This window comes from Manis pentadactyla, chromosome 2, assembly GCF_030020395.1.
Source record: "Manis pentadactyla isolate mManPen7 chromosome 2, mManPen7.hap1, whole genome shotgun sequence".
Taxonomy (NCBI): Eukaryota; Metazoa; Chordata; class Mammalia; order Pholidota; family Manidae; genus Manis; species Manis pentadactyla.
Genome location: NC_080020.1, coordinates 21937647 through 21955989, shown reverse-complemented (window position 1 = coordinate 21955989; position 18343 = coordinate 21937647). Strand labels below are relative to the sequence as shown.

General features: G+C 47.6%; 2 protein-coding genes across 5 annotated transcripts in view; one reads left to right on the top strand and one right to left on the bottom strand.

Annotated features, from left to right (window-relative positions):
• SLC36A1 (solute carrier family 36 member 1) overlaps window positions 1–7723 on the top strand; it is a 68480-nt gene extending 60757 nt beyond the window's left edge. The window contains exons 11-13 of one of the 3 annotated variants that reach the window (XM_036879111.2): window positions 2318–2428; window positions 3675–3754; window positions 7246–7263. In XM_036879111.2, coding sequence (XP_036735006.2) covers window positions 2318–2428; window positions 3675–3715 — 152 coding nt within the window. In that variant the 3' untranslated portion in view covers window positions 3716–3754; window positions 7246–7263. Of the gene's footprint in view, window positions 1–2317; window positions 2429–3674; window positions 3968–7245 lie in introns of those variants that run through there. The other 2 variants (XM_036879110.2, XM_036879112.2) reach the window with 2 other exon arrangements.
• Window positions 1–18343, bottom strand: part of FAT2 (FAT atypical cadherin 2) — a 75149-nt gene that overhangs the window by 2463 nt on the left and 54343 nt on the right. For both annotated transcript variants that reach the window (XM_036879108.2, XM_057490543.1), the window contains exons 18-23: window positions 16709–16906; window positions 12672–13482; window positions 9620–9765; window positions 4203–4644; window positions 1897–2050; window positions 521–978 (exon numbers count right to left, since the gene is read on the bottom strand). In XM_036879108.2, coding sequence (XP_036735003.2) covers window positions 521–978; window positions 1897–2050; window positions 4203–4644; window positions 9620–9765; window positions 12672–13482; window positions 16709–16906 — 2209 coding nt within the window. The remainder of the gene's footprint in view (window positions 1–520; window positions 979–1896; window positions 2051–4202; window positions 4645–9619; window positions 9766–12671; window positions 13483–16708; window positions 16907–18343) is intronic.

Sequence of the window (18343 nt, the reverse complement as noted above, 5' to 3'; positions counted from 1 at the left end):
ATCAGCAAAAAGTTAGTGAAAATACCTATTTCAACTATTGGTGAATAAGCCAGAAAATAAAAAGTGCTTTGCAAATTCATCTCCTTTTGAGCCAAATATGAGAAGGTAAGCCTCTAGTCCAAGCAGGTCCAGCCCAAAGCTGCTGCACCTCCAGACTGGGTGACCAGAAGCTTGGACTACTGCTTCTCTTTCCTTCCCAGAAAAGCACAAATATAGAGAAGCCCACTTCTATCCAGGGTCTATAGGTTTCTGCCTTGGAAACCAGTCCTAGAGAGTGACTTGGAATTTAGAGGAGAGGATCATGGTGCACTAGAATGAGCCACAGACTCGGAGCCCAGAGACCTGGCATCTGACCCAGTCCACTAGTGCACCATGACCTTGAACATGTCCTTTCATATCCCATCCCAAGGGGCTGGACTGAATGGTCTCCAAAAACTCTTGTGCCTCAGACATTGGAGCGTTTAGGTCTACCACCCTATTCCATCAATCCCAGAGGTTAAGGGCCTATGGCTGTACTGACCCATCTCCTCGCCTGACCAGGTCCTCTTAATGGCAGGCTCGTTGTCAGAGTGGGAAGGGACTGCGGCTGGTGGGAATCGGGGAGGCACACTGCAGACCATTGGCCGTTGCTTAGAACTGGGTCCAAAAGTGACAAGTTCATTTGGAACTGAGGTCTTGCTGGGCTCCAGTTGGTTCAGATTGTTGCAGGAGTTGGCGCTCAGGGGGTTGAGCTCAATGGCAGGCATGGCTTGAGTGTCAACACCAACGCTCCGAGCCAGGAGGTCTGGGTCTTCCATGGCCACAGGCTTGTGGGACTTCCGGCGGCGGCAATAGAAGAGAAGCCCGACAGTGATCACAGTGATGAGCAGTAGGGCCACTGTGAGGATCATGATCTCCTGCTGTCCCCAGTCCCCCCTTTTGATGTCAGGAGTGACCAGGCAGTGTCCTTCCGAGCAGCCTCTTGCTTCCATTTCACACCTGCAGAGACAGAGAAGTAGTCAAGGAGCTGAGTCACGGTATTACTCTTTCCATGTTCCCTCTTAACAAAGATCTATTGGATAGAGACCCCTGTACTCAAGCCTTCTCTCTCCAATTTTCCACCAAAAGAAAGATAATTATCACACATATGAACATATCAACTTCAGAAATTTCCATCCTCCACCAGGAAGGTATGGGACTCAGCTGCACCCCCATTCATGACCATTGGATCTAGACTCAGGGCGCATCCATTATTTTCCACCCATGAGATTTAACCATTGCATACACTCTCCCCCACTGAAATCAGACTTCCAACCATGCAGTGGGGTAGAGGTTCCAGGTGCTCTCTCTGAGAAGGCTCCCAAGTTGGGGAGCCATAAAACCAGATAATCGCCAAAGCCGCTTTACCTCTAGGATTCCAAGTATGATTCTCCTTCCCTTGCAGCCCCCACCCCTTCCCCACCCAGGCCAGCATAACGCAAGGCACAGGTAGCTTGCAATAGGAGTCAAGACCCACAGCAGTGCCTGTACCACATGGAGTCCTTGTTCTCAGGCCACCTTTGGGGAAGTCATGATCCAGAAAGAAGAATGAAAACTTTAGCCATTTTCAGCAAAGATTAGAATGCCTGAGGAGCTGGCTAGAAGTGCAGATTCCTGGGCCCCAGCCCAGTGAGTCTGATTCAGTAGGTTTAGAATAGGGCTTGGGAAATCTTACCAAGAATTCCATTTCCCAGACTGATTTAGGTGGTCAGAGGGCGAAGACTTGACACGTGGAAGAGGCCAAGAAGCTAGGTTACTAGAACAGTTGGCCCCTGGCCTCCCATTGGCCTCAGTAGAGGTCAGAGTGCAGAGGCCACTCCCTAAGGGTGTCAAACCTAGGGTGAGCACCCAAGGGCAGGTGGCCTCTCCTGTGCTTACCTGTCTCCCGTGTAAGGGTGAGGGCAGTTACAGGAGGCTCCTTCAGGGGAGGAGATGCAAGTGCCACCTTCCAGGCAGGGTGTCAAAGTACAGTTTTCCCTTCTTTGTTCACAGTGCCTCCCAGAGAACTGGGGGGGACACTTGCAGACATAGCCTGGGAGGAAGGGAAGGGAGGTAAGAGAGTGTGCTGGCCTAGCAGTCAGGCAGCTGCAGGCTGAGAGGCCTCCAGGATAGAGGGGTGGCCTCAGCAGATTTGCAGATCCATGTACTCACACTTAGTTACTGAGTGTGCCTCCCTCTGCAATAAGCACCAGGTTGGCAGTGCCCTGGTGGAGTAGAAGACTTGATCCTTGCCCTCAAATGACTTATAGTCTACATAGAACAAGCATCTAAAGAATAATAAATATCCTCTTTATCCTAGACAACACTCATTCAGTGCTAGTCACCATTCTGAGAATCTTCATATATGACCCATTTGATCTGAGACTATTGTTATCACCCTCATCAAGGGACAGATACCAGTTGTTAGAAGGTGAGGAAATGAATCACAAAGAATGTATGACATTTGCTCAAGGTCAGACAGCAAGTAAATGGCATATTGGGATTCAAACCTAGACAGTTATATATAATATCAGTATGTTAGTAATTATCATAAAAATTAGTTTGATTGAAGGGGTGTGTTGGGAGAGCGGGCTAACCTAGACTAGGCACAGGGGAGGCTTCCTAGGTACACGGGTGATATTTCAGTTGAGACCTGAAGTATGAGTAAAAGTTCGCCAAGTAAAAAGATAGAGTGGCAAAGAGGAGGGCAATTCAAGCAGAAGACTGCATGCAAAGGCTTGGAGGAGGGGGTGTGGCATGATTTAGGAACTCAAACGATGCCAGGGTGGTTGAGCCTTCTGAGCCAAAGAGATTGGGGAGCTGAATGGCTGGGAGGCAGGAGGGGCCAGAGCACTGTCATGAGCCATACGCAGGAATTAGGAATTGGGACTCTTCTTAAGAGCAAGGAAAAGCCACTGCACAGTTCCAAGCACAACACTCATGTGCTCGAACTTGCATTGCATGAAGATCACGCCAGCATCCTGCTGGTAGACAGGTGGAGGGAGCGAGTCGGAGGGCAGGGAAGCAGCCGGCACAGTAGAAACGATGAGACATAATGGGGGCTTGGGTCAGGCTGATGGCAATGGGGGCAGAGAAGTGATGGATCCCCCAGGTATTCTGCAGGTAAAAACGATAGTACTATCAGCCAAGCCAAAATTAGAAAACAAGAGGAATGCCCTGTGTTGACAGGAGTGTAGGAACCTCATGTGCTGCTGAGGGAACAGACTGCTACGGCCATGCTGAAGAGCAGTTTGGCTCTATTTAGTCAAAATAATTATTCACACACTTTGGGTATGTGAATTGAATCCCTGTGTGTGTGTGTGTGTGTGTGTGTGTGTGTGTGTGTGTGTGTGTGTGGGTGTGAAGGAAGTTCTCATGAAGGTTCATAAGAAGACGTGTATGAGGATGTTCACTGCAGCACTGTCAGTGAAGGTGGGACTTCGAAGTCACCAGGGTGTCTAATGCTGGGAGAACCGAGAGGAAAAATGTGAGTGTGCACAGCTTGGAGTGCTGAGCTGCAATTAAAAGCAATGAAAGAGAATTACTTCTGGCAATATGGATGGAAAAGTGTAAAAATTTATATATCCCTTACATAAATTAGAAAATTCACTCATGTGAAAAACAGTAGTTTAGATTTTGTAAGAACTCATTTAAAAACATAAAATGTTTGCTTGCAGGTTTTGGGGAAGTGGAGAGGAAGGAGGAATTTCACCAATGAGGATGCTAATATGTGTGATGAACTCAACCTACACCAGAGGTCCGTGTTCATGCTCTTCCCCCATCCAAAAAGAGTAGAAAGAAAGCAAGTTCATATTGAGGGAGAACAAAGACTCCTGGCTTGCCCTGGTGTAAACCTAGCAGATCCTAACCCAGTCTCACGGATATTAAGGGGAAGAAAGGGGCTTCTGGAATTAGGAGGCAGGAGTGCCCCACTGAGACCTACGCCCTTGACATGCCTCTCTCACTTTACAGCCATGTGCCCTTGGGTGAGTTCCTTTGCCTCTCTGGGTATTCCTTACCTAGGACAGCAGTTTTCTGAGCTGTAAGATGAAGTTATGAATAGCTCTCTTTCCTCCCTCCCTCATGGGGCTGTGGTGGAAGAATATGTTTTGTAAACTCTACACTGACATGGTTGCTAGTTCAACATGTCTGAGTCCTCTGAAGAGCCTCCTGGGATAAGCCCTGGTGCCGCCCTCAGCCCTTACCTGCCCTGTGGGACTGTGAGCACCTGCCCCCATTGAGACATGGGTTCTGGCTGCAGCTCTCACTGTGCAAGCAGCACTGGGTGAGGGCCTGCCTCTCCGACAAGCCTGCTGCCTTCTTGCCATGGACCAGCAGCTCCAGCGCCTCTCCATTGATCACAACTTCATCCAGGCAGCCCTCGAAGCCCTGGGAGACATTTGGAGATGAATGCAAGAGGACGAGGCCTCCCAGAAAGAGGTCTCTTTTTGGCCTCAGACCCCGGCAGTTCTCTGGAAGCACAAGGGAGGTGTTGCCTGCGCTATCAACCACCAGGTGAATCGAAGTGTCTGTCTCCTCCACTAGAATGGAGTGCCACTCTTGGTCATTCACATGGAGCCAGGAGGAGAGATTTCCATAGAAACCACCTGGACAACGGTATTCCAGTTGGAGCACTCCATCAACCAGCTGCAAAGAAAACCCAGATATCCATCAGCAAAACCAAGAAGTCCTTAGAAAAAGCACTGCTAACAGGCTGCCAGTGCAAAGAAGGCTGGTTGTATTTTCATGGATGGGAGGGTAGCGTTTGGTGACTTTCAAGGCTATTTTAGACCTTGTATTTATAGAGCATAAAAGCCCTCAATGTGCTCTTGTGTCTATGGTATTATTTGGCCCTCACCACACTCCATGGGATGGTCTGGGCAGAGGTGACATTTCCATTTCACAGATGAGGAAACTGAGGCCCAGAGATGCCATGCTGATCAAGACCATCTCTTTTGGATTCTTCACAGGCCTCTCCAATGTTCTACGCTCCTGAACATTGGCCTTCAGGACCAATTCCCTTTCACTCCCATTCCCTTATTCAACAAATCAGTCTCCAAGGCCTTTTCAGGAGACCCACAAGGGAAACTATTTTCATAATAGCCCTAAGACATTATTTGCCTTTTGTATTCTCATTCTCTCACAATTATACAGTGGAGATTTCTAAACATGTGCTACCAAAACAAATGAATGCAGAAGTAGATAGGAAAATCCAAAAATCCAGCTGCTTCTATTAAACTGGATGTAAGAGATTTGTAAAAATGTAAAACAATGCCAATGTTTTTTTGAGAATGTAATTATTTTTTATAAAAATATGGTATTTATGTTAACATAAATGGTAATGGATTTCATGTTATTTTTAAATGAGCTAATAAAGAGTTTGACATCTCAGTTTTAATTTCTAATACTGAAAAAGCAATAGCTATACCCCATGTAAACAAAATTCCTTAGGATATTCAACAATTTTTAATAGCATAAAAAGTCCTGAAATCAAAAAGTCTGGAAACCACTGGGTTAAATAATTTTAGTTCATCACACTCCAAAAAGTAGGACTTTGTATGGCCAAATATTTTGCTGGTCACTTTAGGTTAGGTAGAGCTTTCTCTAGGTAAAATGTAAAGATCTAACCCAGTGTTTTCCAGAAGTTAGCCATTTGTACATCACTTTTCTTAATTTTGCCCTGGTTTGAATACTACCTATACTGTTACTTACTTTAAAAGGAAAACACTATTATTATAGTAAATAGAAGAGCAATATAACTTGCCATTAAGGAAAAAAGAATGACAAAAATAAGCACAATCAAAACCTTATCCTTAAATCACTACTTTTACTTCCTAGGACCACAAAGCCATTGGTCCTGTCTTTTCACTGTTTCCCAACCTCTGTGACACCCCCACTCCTCTCTGTCCAGCTTGAATCCCATCGCCGAATCCCTGTCCCTCTTTGGCTTGGTAGAACTCACTTGGCTAACCCCCAGCGGTGGTAAAATCCAGCTGCCCTGCTCTATATGAGCATCACGGATCTGAACAGGTGGAGAAAGACACACAGCCTTGCTCATTGGTCTTCCTTTAATTTCATGACAGTGAGTCTCAAATGAGTCCTTCATGCTGCCCAACAGTCATGCTATCTTCCTTGGCCCATTCACTCTGCCAGATGATTAGTTTCACAACTTCTCTCTCCTCAGACCCCTCATGTCCCACTCTCCATCCTTGCTTTCAATAGTCAGTGGAAAATTGCAGGCACTCTCACGTCTGCCAACCTTGGTGAAAGACAGTCTCTCCATTTGTGGGCTGGATCCCACCCTCCTTCTGGATAACCAAGTCCATTGTCAGTGAGCAATAGTATTTTGAAAGGATTTTTTTTTTCTGATTTGTAGGTCTCAACAGTGGGTTTAAAATATCCAGAAAACTACATTGTCAACAGATGTGCTGTCCTGAGTAGATTTAGTGCTGGAAGGGTAGATTTTGCAAAATTCTTAAGGGCCCTAGGGTTTTTAGAATGGTAAATGAGCATTGGCTTCAATTTAAAGTCACCAGCTGCATTAGCCCCTAACAAGAGAGTCAGCCTGTCATTTGAAGTTTTGGAGCCAGACAATGACTTTTCCTCTCTAGCTGTGGAAGTTCTAGAGGTATCTTCTTCTGATATGAGGCTATGTTGTCTATACTGAAAATCTGTTTAGCATAACCACCTTCATGAATTGTCTTTGCTAGATCTTCTGGATAAGTTGCTCCAGCTTCTACATCAGCACTTGCTGCTTCACCTTTCACTTTGGTGTTACAGAGATGGCTTCTTTCCTTAAACCTCATGAAACAACTTCTGTTGGCTTTTTTTTTTATACTTCCTCACCTCTCTCAGCCTTCATAAAATTGAAGAGAGTTGGAGCCTTGCTCTGGATTAAGCTTTGGCTTAAGGGAATGTTGTAGCTCGTTTAATCTGCTATGCAGACCACTAAATCTTTCCCCATATCAGCAGTAAGTCTGTTTCACTTTCTTATCATTTGTATATTCACTGGAGTAGCACTTTTCCTTTCATTCAGGAACTTTTCCTTTCCATTCACAACTTGACTGACTGGTGCCAGAGGCCCAGCTTTCAGCCTGTCTTGGCTTTTGACATGCCTTCCTCACTAAGCTTAGTCATGTTTAGCTTTAGATTTAAAGTGAGAGATGTGAGACCCTTCCTCTCACGTGAACACTTAGAGGCCATTGTCAAGTTACTAACCAGCCTAATTTCAATATTGTTGTGTCTTAGGGCATCAGGGGACCAGAGAAGAGGGAAGCAGCTGGTCGACGGGGCAGTCAGAGTGCACACATTATGGATTCAGTTTGCTGTCTTGTATGTGCATAGCTCATGGTGTCCCAAACAATCACAGTAGTAACATCAAAGATCACTGATCACAGATCACCCTAACAAATAAATATAATAATGCTTGAAGATTTTCAAGAATTACCAAAATAAGACACAGAGACACAAAGTAAGCAAATGTTGTGTGAAAAATGGTGCCAATAGGCCTGCCTGTAGCGCAATTTGCCACAAATCTTCAATTTGTAAGATATGCAACAGCTGTGAAGTGCGATAAAGCAAAGGACAATAAAGTGAGGCATGCCTGTCTATGTTGGAGACTCCCAGATCTTCATCTCCAGCCAGACTTTTCTCTCAAACACTAGACCTGCTTATTCAGCAACGCTTGTGAGCCCAACAGGCTTCTCAAACTCACATGTCCAAAGTGAACTTCCTGATCTTCCCCTCATGCCCTCCCCCACTCCTTCTAGTTGCAGCTTTACCTTCAAGATCTGTCTAGAGTCTGAACTCTTTTTCCCAGCTCCACTGTCATTACCCCGATCTAAACTGCCATCATGTCTGAATTACTGAAGTATTGCAAGAGCCTTTTGGTTGGGTCTGCTTCTATGTTCCTCTAAAGTCTGTTCTCTACACAGCAGTCATGATGACCCTTTTGAATATGTTACCTCGTGTCAATTCTCTGCTCAGAACCTTCTAATGCCCCCCACTTTGCTTAGAATAAAAGCCAAAGTCCTTAAATGGCCCATGAGACCTTTATAGATATACCCCAACCCCACTGCATCTCTGACCTCAAGTCCTACTGCTGCTGACCCCCTTGCTCACGTCACTAAAGCCATATAGACATCTGGGCTATTCCTTAAACACGCTAAGCGGTCTCCTAACAAGAGGTTTTTGCATTACTGCTCCCTCTACCTAGAATGCTATTCACCCCAATGTCTACCTAGCTAACTCCCTCAACCTCTTCAAACTGTCATTCATTTATCAAGTCAGTGAAGCTTCACTGATCCCCTTACTTAAATTGCAACTTCTAACTCTCCTGATCCCCCTTAACCATTTTTTTTTCTATTAGCCTGAAGCATATACCACATTTGGGCAAGCTCTGTAATTTTCTGATTTATTATGTTTAGGTTAATTGTCAGTATTCCACCTATAGGATAAAAGCTTTAAAAGGGATTTTTTGTCTTATTTACTGAGATACAGCACCTAGAACAGTGTCTGTTACTTAGTAGATGCTCAATATATATTTATTGAATTAATTAAATTCTGACTAGGTGCTGAAGTCTGCTTTCTTTTTGTAAAAATGTGAGATTGGCATGTATGATAGAGGTGTTAAAATCAGGCAGGCATAAGAAGAAAACAAATCCTACCATTTGCAACAACATGGATAGAGTTAGAGGGTATTATGCTCAGTGAAATAAGCCAGGTGGAGAAAGACAAGTACCAAATGATTTCACTCATCTGTGGAGTATAAGAACAAAGAAAAACTGAAGGAACAAAACAGCAGCAGAATCACAGAGCTCAAGAATGGACTAATGGTTACCAAGGGGAAAGGGACTGGGCAGGAGGGGTAGGAAGGGAAGGATAAGGGCAGGGAAAAAGAAAGGGGGCCTTACGATTAGCATGTATAATGTAGTGGGGGGCATGGGGAGGGATGTGCAACACAGAGAAGATAAGTAATGATTCTACAGCATCTTTCTATGCTGATGGACAGTGACTGTAATGGGGTTTGTGGGGGTGGACTTGGTGAAGGGGGGAGTCTAGTAACCATAATGTTCTTCATGTAATTGTAGATTAATGATAATAAAATGAATTATAAAAAAAAAAAATCAGGCAGGCACACTGAGAATTTCTACAAGACATAATCAGAAGGACTGAAAGACTGTTAGGAAGACCATTAGAAAGAAATGCATTTTTCTTCCGTGTGATTCCATGTAACTAAATGCTGGGTCGTCTTGAGCACCCCCAGTGGTAGCCAGCCTCCCACGCATCTTTGGGAAACACTGGTCTGTTACTCAGCAAAGAGATAAAAGCGCTAGGGGCTAGGTGGCCTCACCCATTTCTCTTTCTGCTTCCAGAGGCTCTGTCTTATCCCACAGAACAGTCTGGCCTCTGATTGTCCTTGGACATATATCTCCGGGTGGGTGGCTTTAGCCATCCCACCTGGAAAGTCTCACGCCTTGACCCAGTAGTCACACTCAGCATCCCTAAAAACCATGTAGGGAATTCTTGGCCATAAATTGGCCTTCTGGGTTGTCCTCATGCTGTCCCCGATTCCCCAGCCTGGCACACCCACGTGCCATCTCTCAGGCTGGCAGTGCCTTACCTTCAGCGAGACACACACTGTCTCGTTGCTAAACAGGAGAACGGCCTGTGACTGGAATGTTTTCAGACGGAAGTGGATGTGCCATTTCTGAGCCTCTGGGAGACCGTACCGCCCAAAGCTCTGACCGCGGAACCTTGCAGCAGTACCTGTGAAACAACCAGAGGTGTCACCTCCATGTGGACGGGTCCCCCCGGGAGCCCTCAGACTTAGTCTCATTCAACCCATGGGTGACGAACAGTGTCACTGCTCATATTTTATAGGTGAAGAAATGAGGCTAGTCCAGGGTGACACAGATGACAAGGCCGTCCCCTTGCAAACCTTCCTTTGGCCTCAGGGATCCTTGCTTGTGTCCTAGCCTAGGTCAGGAACTGTGAGCTCAAACTATTAAGAAAGCAAGAATCAAGCAAGAAACATAATCAGTTAAATGTATGGATATAAAAATTTCTGTGCTATATAGTTTCCACATGATTTCTTTTTTAAAAATATATTTTATTTATTTTTAATGTATATTTTCTCTTGATTTTTAGTTTCCATGTTATCTCTGGCATCACTTGGGGAAGAAGGAAGTAGAATTAGAGGCTGTTTTGCACATATGTGTGATTTCAGGAACAGCACACAGGTGCCTCATGACACCCTTTCTTTAGGAGTGTAATCATTTGGGGAGCACTTTCCAAATGAGATGCTGCTGAGGGGTCAGGAGACATTCTGATAAAAGAAGGGGATAGTGATAGACTGTGTGGCCAAAACTTCTGTAAAGCCCTGCGTGCTCCTCCCCCCAGGGCAATTGCTAGCGCCTGGTTGCACAGCAAGGAATCTTCACCGAAACTTGAGTTTCTCTGTCTTACCTCACCACGGGACCCTCTTATGTGGACCACCTATTCAAAGCTATTGGAAATAGCAGTTGGTGGAAGCCCCCTGGGAAAATGCTGTGTTATATATATTAAGCACTGCCCGCCCCAGATTTTTAAAAGTCCACCCTCCCAAGAAGTGAATTCAGCTATTAAATCTGTAAAACTTCAGTGTGAATAAAATAAAAGCTGATCAGGTGTCAGAGGGAGGGATGAGCACTACAGGCCCCAGATACCAAGGAAGAGGAATTGTTGAAGAGGGAACAAAGGCTGAAAGAAGGAAGAACCAGAAAGCCTGAGTCTATCACACCTTACGTCTAAGACTCCCTGACGCTGGCACTTCCATTGTAGGAGGTCGTGAGTAGATGGGATATTGAACTTGATCTAGATCAGGAATTCCCAAGTCCAGCTGAAAATCAGGATCATCTGGAGAGTCTTTTAAAATACACAGTGCCAGGCTCTATCCTCAAGCAATGACTCAGTAGTTCTAGAGGCATGTGGGAATCTGTATTTTAAGAATCTCCCCACAGTGGGTGCAGCAACTGGAAGGGAGACCAAGGGATGCTTCTGAGCTGCTGGTCGTGTAGAGATCCTTGATCTGGGTGATGGTTACAGGGGTGTATTCGGTTTGTGAAAACTTCTTGAGCTGTATGCTTATGATACATGAATCTGTATGTCATATTTCACTAAAACGTTAAAAAAAACCCTCCCCAGGTGATGCTGGTAACTATGAGCCAGCCTATCTGGTATTTCTCAAAGTGCTGCCCTTGGATCACTTGCTTCAGAATTGTTTGAGGTGCTGATTAAAAATTCCAATTCCAGGCCTCATCCAAGACCTTCTCAATAAAAAACTGTGGAGATGACACCCAGGATCAGGTCTCTTTAAAAACAGACTCCTCAGGTGATTTTTCCCCATCTTGAATTTTACAGCCTCTGCTGTCTGATGCCAGAGATTCTCAAGAGAGAATCTTCAGCCATCAGGCTTTCCCTGTAGCTGACTCTGGGGCAAGAGACCCAGAATCCCCGCTGCCCCCACCTCCGCCAGCATGTCCCCAGTGTAGCTCACCCAGCCTAAAGCCCTGGGCCCTGGAGAAAGTCTACAAGTCTTTGGAGAACGAATTCCCCCTATGAGGTCCGGGTGAGGCCATAAAGGCCGTAAGGGTAGGCCAGGGCAGGCGGGGGCGCTGGCAGCTAGAGGCAACGTCGCTTCCCTTTTGCCAGCGCTCCGGAGCTGAACCAGGGCATTGGACTTAATGCCAGGGGCGTTGGAGTGAGTCTTATCAGAAAGCTGTATTCCTGAAGAACTTGGCAAAAAGCTCAGGTTTTAGAGTAGGACACACAGGTGTTTAAATAGCCAGCCCTTCATTGGAGGCTGTACATTTCAGGCAAACCAATATAATCCTCAGTTTCCACTGTAGTTGGGAGTCAATGACCCTACTTCATATGGTCGTGGTGACAGTCAGTTCAGGTGACATATACACAGAGCCTGGCACATAGCAGAGTCCTTATAACAACAACTGCTACCGTGTGTATGGTGGCCACCACTTATGGGGTACTGACTATGGGACAGACTGGGGTTAAGTGCTTTTGTATCCGGTAAGTAGTTTACTCCCCAAACCAATTCCAGGAGGCAGATGATAATCATTATTTTATGGATGAGAATCTAAAGCTCAGAGGATTCTAAAACCCACCCAAGTTTACACAGATAGCGAGTGATGGAGCTGGGATTTGAACCTGAGCTGTCTGGTCTAAACCTTGAGATTATAACCATCAGGCTATAGTAGTAATAGTAGTAGTATTAGTAACTCATGTTTACTGACCACTTTCCATATATCAAGGCACTCTTCTAAGTGACTCTTGATACTGAGTTTCATTTAATCCCTACAATAGCCCAATAACACAGAGAGGTTAAACAAATTTCCTGGGGTCACTTAGCTAGCAAGTGGCCGAGCTGGTATTTGAACGAGGCGATCTGATGCCACAATCTATGCTCTTAGTCATCATGCTAAACTGCCTCTGATATTCTTGCTGTTATTTTTGAAATTGCAAAAGTGGACAGGATTAGGGTGGTAGTCCATGACTAGATTTACCCGTTTCATGGCGGTCTGTGGTCTTTAACCCTGTGAAAACTTCCCTCTAAACACTCATCCCAGGCTGCCTGAGCCCCACTGTGCTGGTTGTCCTGGGGAAGGCCCACTCCTCACCACTGCAGGAGCAGTTCCTCTCCAGGCGGTGCCGCGGGGTTAGGATGCTGAGCCTGGCTGTGCTGTACGTGGGCCCCACCCTGGGGTCCAGGTGCACGGTCTCTTGGCATATTTGGCCCTGGCAGCTTGGGCCCTGGCAGGGCACCAAGGGCATGTCTGACCTCATTTGAATTCCCACTGAGTGCTCCATCTCCTTGGCTGAGCGAGTGATGATGGACGCCAGGTCCTGGAGCTTGTAGAAGGTTCCAGAATGCCCCTCAAAAACCAGGAGCACGTCCACACCGGCCGCGGCCTCTGCAGGCTGAAGGCTGGCCAGGTGGATGTCGGCTCGTCTGATGTCCAGCTTGTTGCTGAGGAACCTCTGCAGGTTCCGCCAGTGGTCACTCACCAGCTCCTCTGGGGTGAGCTGCTGGAAGCCCATCCACAGGGCCTGCTGCAGAGCCTCCTGCCCCATGTGCCACACATGGACGTGGACCCCAGCAGTGGCAGTGAAGGTCCCATCGCTGACTGTGACATTGAATGCGTAGCGGCCTCGAGGCAGTCCCTGGGTGGCAATAATCTTCCCATCAGGTGCACCCACCGAAAAGCGTCTGCCCAGCGTCTCCTCTTCCGCCAGGCTGTAGGTCAGCGTGTCCTGGGGGTCTCGGTCTGTGGCATGGATTTTGCCCACCATGCCGCCCTGGAATTCCTGCTCCCTGATGGTGATGAAGATCTCCAAAGGGAGGGCTGAGGGTGGGTAGTGGCTCCGCTCCTTGACGTGGACTCTGACCGACGCTGAGGATGAGAGGGGTGGGATGCCGCTGTCCGATACCTGGGGGCAAGCAAACACTGCCATTACCGGAGGGCTGCAGCTGTCTGTGGCCCAAGTGAGGCCGGGCCTCCTTGGTGAGCCCGCTGTCTGGTTGAGGGCTGGCTCTGCATGTTGCCACATTTGAAAAGAAAAAGGAAAACCTCCAAAAGTGCTGAAGATTCTGTGGAAGGAGTCACACCCCATCCCACACGGTGAGGCTCACCTCCGTGTCCTCATCTGATGGTTCCCCTCGCCTCTGCCTCAGTCTGCCCAGCCGCACACACTCACATCTCCTTCCTCCCCAACTTCCCTCTTTCTGTCCCTTTCCCTAAGTGAGCCATCAAATGTCTCCCAGCAATTCCAGTGCACATCCTTTATGGCCCCTGTCAGCCTAAGGAGGTTCTCTTTGGGACCCCCCTTTACTATGTGATTGGGCATTTCTTTCTCAGATCTCAGATCAGCTGACAAATATTTATTGAGTACCTCCTCCAGGCCAGACCCTCTGCTGTGATCAGGAACAAAGAGACAGTAAGTAAGTTACTGAATAAGCAAGAGATGAAGTGCTGTGAAGGAAGTAACGAGGCAAACTGACAGAGATCTGAAGAAGGAAAGAGGCCTAGCTTGGATCCGGCAGGAGGAAGGCGTCTGAGGCCGGGGGGAGTTGGGGGGGAGGATGAGTGAAGGCAGCAGACAGGGAACGGCAGGCGGAGGCCCTCGGCTGGGAGGAGGCGGGGCCCCCGGAAGCAGAGAGGGGCCGCTGCTGCCAGAGCGCACGGGCAGTCAGAGGGCGGTGAGTGGGGCAGAAGCAGGGTGGCCCCGGGAGGCCCAGGAGCACAGGCTGGGCTTTAGGTCAGAGCCATGAAAAGCCACTGACGGCTTTAAGCAAGGCGGTGACATGATCTCATTCAAGCCACAAGAAGAATGTGAGTGAAAAGTGCCCCTTCCTTGCACATTTTGCAAGGGTCCTTTCTGCCCAGACTCAGCAAGAACAAAGCTTGCCTTCCTCTCCTCGGTGACATTATCACCTTCTCAGCTGCCAACAAGGGTCCCCAGAGTTTTCCCTGCAGTGACATCTTGCTCATGTGCATTCCAAAGCTTGGAGTGGGTGAGAGGTGTGAAATCACAGCCTGCTTGGAATTGTGCATAACGCTGATGAGATATCAATGGTAGCAATAATTGGTGTTATTCCTATACAGCCAGTATTGAATACAAACTGTGTGCCAGTCACTTCAGTGCTTTGAATGCATGATCATAGTTTATCCTGCTTATGAGTTAGGCAGCATGAAGTCTCTCATTTTACAAAAGATAAAACTGAGGCTCAAAGAGGCCAAGTACCTTGCCCAAGGTGATGTAGCAGGCAAGGCCAGAGCAGAATCTGAACTCCTACCTGTGGCCATAGCCTGTTTCTCTGATGGCTTATAGTGCCTCCCAGGGAGGTGGAGATACAGGACAGTTGCCGGAGATGATGATGCCAATAGGTGCTGAGCAGTTGTCTGGGCCAGGGCACAGAGGTCAGGAAGCTGCTCTCTCTCATCATTCTGTAGGCAATCACCTCCACGCCCTTGGCTTTGAGGACCCTCTACATTATCCCAAGCCTGTCCCTGAGCTGCAGACGCCCATTCCCAATTATACGTTGGTCACTTCCCCTTAGATGTCTCATGGATGCCTAAAAGGCAACGTGCAAAGCAGAGCCTTCATTCACCCCATAAAGCTGTCCTTCTCCCATCCCACAGTCTTTCCAGTCTCCTTAACGGCCATACTACCCAGTCTTCACTGGAGCTAGGAACCTGGGGGTTGTCCTGGATCCTTCCCTTTTCTTTCTGTCCTCATACCCAGTCCATCCCCAGCTCCCTTTTACTTCCACGCAAAACCTGTCCCGAGTCTGTCCGCTGCCTGCCTCTTCACCACCGCCTCGAGGCCTCAGCACCGCTCTCCCCAGCGGGGACGGCTGCTCACTGTTACACCTCCACCACTCTTGTACCCCCATTACTCTTTCTAGAGCCTCAAAACTGAGCCTCCTGAGACACAAGGGGGGTCACCTCCCTGTTCGAAACCCTTCAGCCACTTGCTATTGCACCTAGCTTAGAATCTAAAAGTATTACCAAGGCTTGTAAGTAGGATGGCTCTACCTCATGGTCTGCCCAGGACAGTCTTGGTTTTCACCTGTTATGGACCCGTTATCACCAGTTGACTATTCCTAGGGCCTCCCTCACTCTCCAGAGCATCAGTACGGACCTCCAGTAACATGGCCACCCAAGGGGTGAGGCCTCCATGGCCCAGCCAACCCATCCCTTCAGCTTCACTCCCACCGTTGCTCCCTGGGCTCTGACCACACCGGCTCAGCGCAGGCCACGTCAGGCTCGTTCCCAGCGCAGGACCTCAGCTCATCTGGCTCTTCCTGCTTGCGACACTCTCCTGCCCAGTGTTCACGTGGCTGGCTCCCCCATGCTCAGCTCCAGTGTCCCTTCCCCCGGGGGGCAGCCACCCTCTGAATATGTCTCCCCTGTGCCTTATGAGCCTCTCATCTCCTTCTTTCTTCATCTGTTTATAATAGCTCCATGATTAGAATCTAAAGCCCGAAGGGACAGGGGTCACCCCCTCATCCCCCTGCTGTATTACTAGCAGCTGGCATAGAGCCCTGCACATGATAGCTGCTCAGCAAATATTTGTTGAAAGACTGAATAAATGATTGACTAGCTGGCTGGCTGAATGGAGGAGTACTTCATCCTGAGCCCAGAGAAGTTCACAGGATAGTAGGATCCACTAGACTTAAAATTTAGGAAATGGACCTGAGGGAATGAAAGGAGGGAGAAATGTTTGGCTGCCATAATCCCCTACACATGTATTTATACGTTCCCTCCTTTGGACCCCACACCCATTCTGGGAAGTAGGTCCTTAACAGGATCTGTGGTTCAGAGGGCTGTCCTGGCCAAACTCAGGAAGTTAGAGCCTGGCTGAGGGTGCTGTCTGGGCTCTGAGGTTCGAGTGTTTGGGTTTGAAGCAACTCACATCTGCCACATAAGGAGTGTTACTTCAGCCAGTAGTTTTACCTTAATCTCTACGTACCTCAGTTAGCACATCTGTAGGGGTGATAACTGTACCCGCCGTACAGCATGTTGTGAGGATCTAATGCAGCGAAGCATGTGAAGCCCTCAGCCCGGTGCCGGGAACACAGCAAGAGCTCCGGTAGTCCTTATGCCAGCACCTGTCCCCATGGTCACCACCAGTGGCCTGACACAGCTCTCACCTCGATCAGAAGCTGATACCATTCCTGGGCTCTCCTGCTCAGGCCCGCAGTGGTCACCAGCCACCCATCTCGGGTCACTCGGAAGGCAGCGCCGTCGTTCCCCTTTGTGATTCGGAATGAGTAAGGGGGACCGTTCTCTGGGGAGTCCGGGTCACTCAGGATCAGTTGCAGGACTTTGCTGCCAATGGGGGAGTTCTCCTGAGACAGAGAGTGACAGGAAATCAAAGAGCGAAATGAGGCCCAGTCCGCACTCCTGCATCTTTGCGGACCCCTCAGCATTCCAGCTGCCTCAGGCCATGGCGGGACCCAAGCTGTCATTCATTCATTCTGCCTGTAAGTTAGTTGGTGACTTTGTCAGTCTAGACCAGGACTTCCCGCAGGCAGTGCTGGGTCTTAGAAACAAAGCCCCCTGGGGTGGGGAGGGTCCTTAGAGTCCCTTTATCCTGCAGAGAAGTGACTTCCCCAAGGTCAAATAGCTGATGATCTGTGTATATAAATCAGTGCCTGGGGTCCATGTGGGAATTTTGTGACTCAGAGGGTCAGTTTAGTTTCCTGCTTAGAGGACCAAAGGAATATACATCCAATGAGTAGGAGTTCAACTAAAAAAATGATCCCCTGAATATTGTTCCAGTCTTCGTTCTATGACATAGGAATTCAGTATACTGTAACACAATGGCTGGTAACCATCTTTTTAGCAACAAAATCTTATCTACAAACAGAATGTGATGGGCAGAAACTGATGGTTTCAGACATTCTTCTCTTCTTTTCTTATAAAACCCTATTTTTGTTCAAGTGGGAGCAATAATCTCATAAAGGATGTGTCCCTCCAAGAAAGAGACGGACTATGGTTGGTCTATGTCAATTATAATAATCTGATTCCCTTTGCCGGTTTTTGGCTTAAGGGTGATCGTGTTATCCAGTTCTCACCATTGGGAAAGTCTACCAGGTGGAAGTTCTGAGAAGTCTTCTTCTTTTATAAAAACAGATCCTGTAAAAGAATTTCCCTTCTGTTTGCCCTTGACGATAGTTAGGCAGTGATGTGAGGCTGAAGTTGCAGCAGTCAAGTTGTGACCAGGAGGGAGAAGGTGAGGAAATTGTGAAGAAGTGAACCCAAAGTTGTGAAACCATTTTCCTACTGAAATAGTCAATTCTGGAATAGAACTTCCCACTATCAGACCTTTTGTTATGTGAAATAAATCCTTATTATTTAATGAATTTTAGTCAGGTAATCTGTTATTAGCAACCCAAAGCACCCTAACTAGTATTCATAATACACAAAACAAGGAAAAGCGGAGTGGCCCGGATGGCGCACAGCAGGACCCAGAACTCCGCCTCCCTCTCCCCCACCCCCCCACCCCCGCCCCTCACCCGCTGTGGTCACAAGTCCCCATAGAATTCCAAAGCCCTCTCCAAACGCCATTTGCAAACCAATGGTATGACGGAAATAGCTTGGGATCTAGAAAATCTTCTGGGTTTAAATCCTAGGTTTGTTGCATTCTAATTCTCAAACATTTCTGTACCTCCACCTAAAAAAAAAATCTTTAAAAATGGGTATGGTAGTCCCCGCTTCTCTATGAAGGATATGTTCTTAGACCCCCAGTGGATACCTGACACAGTGGATAGTACCAAACCCTA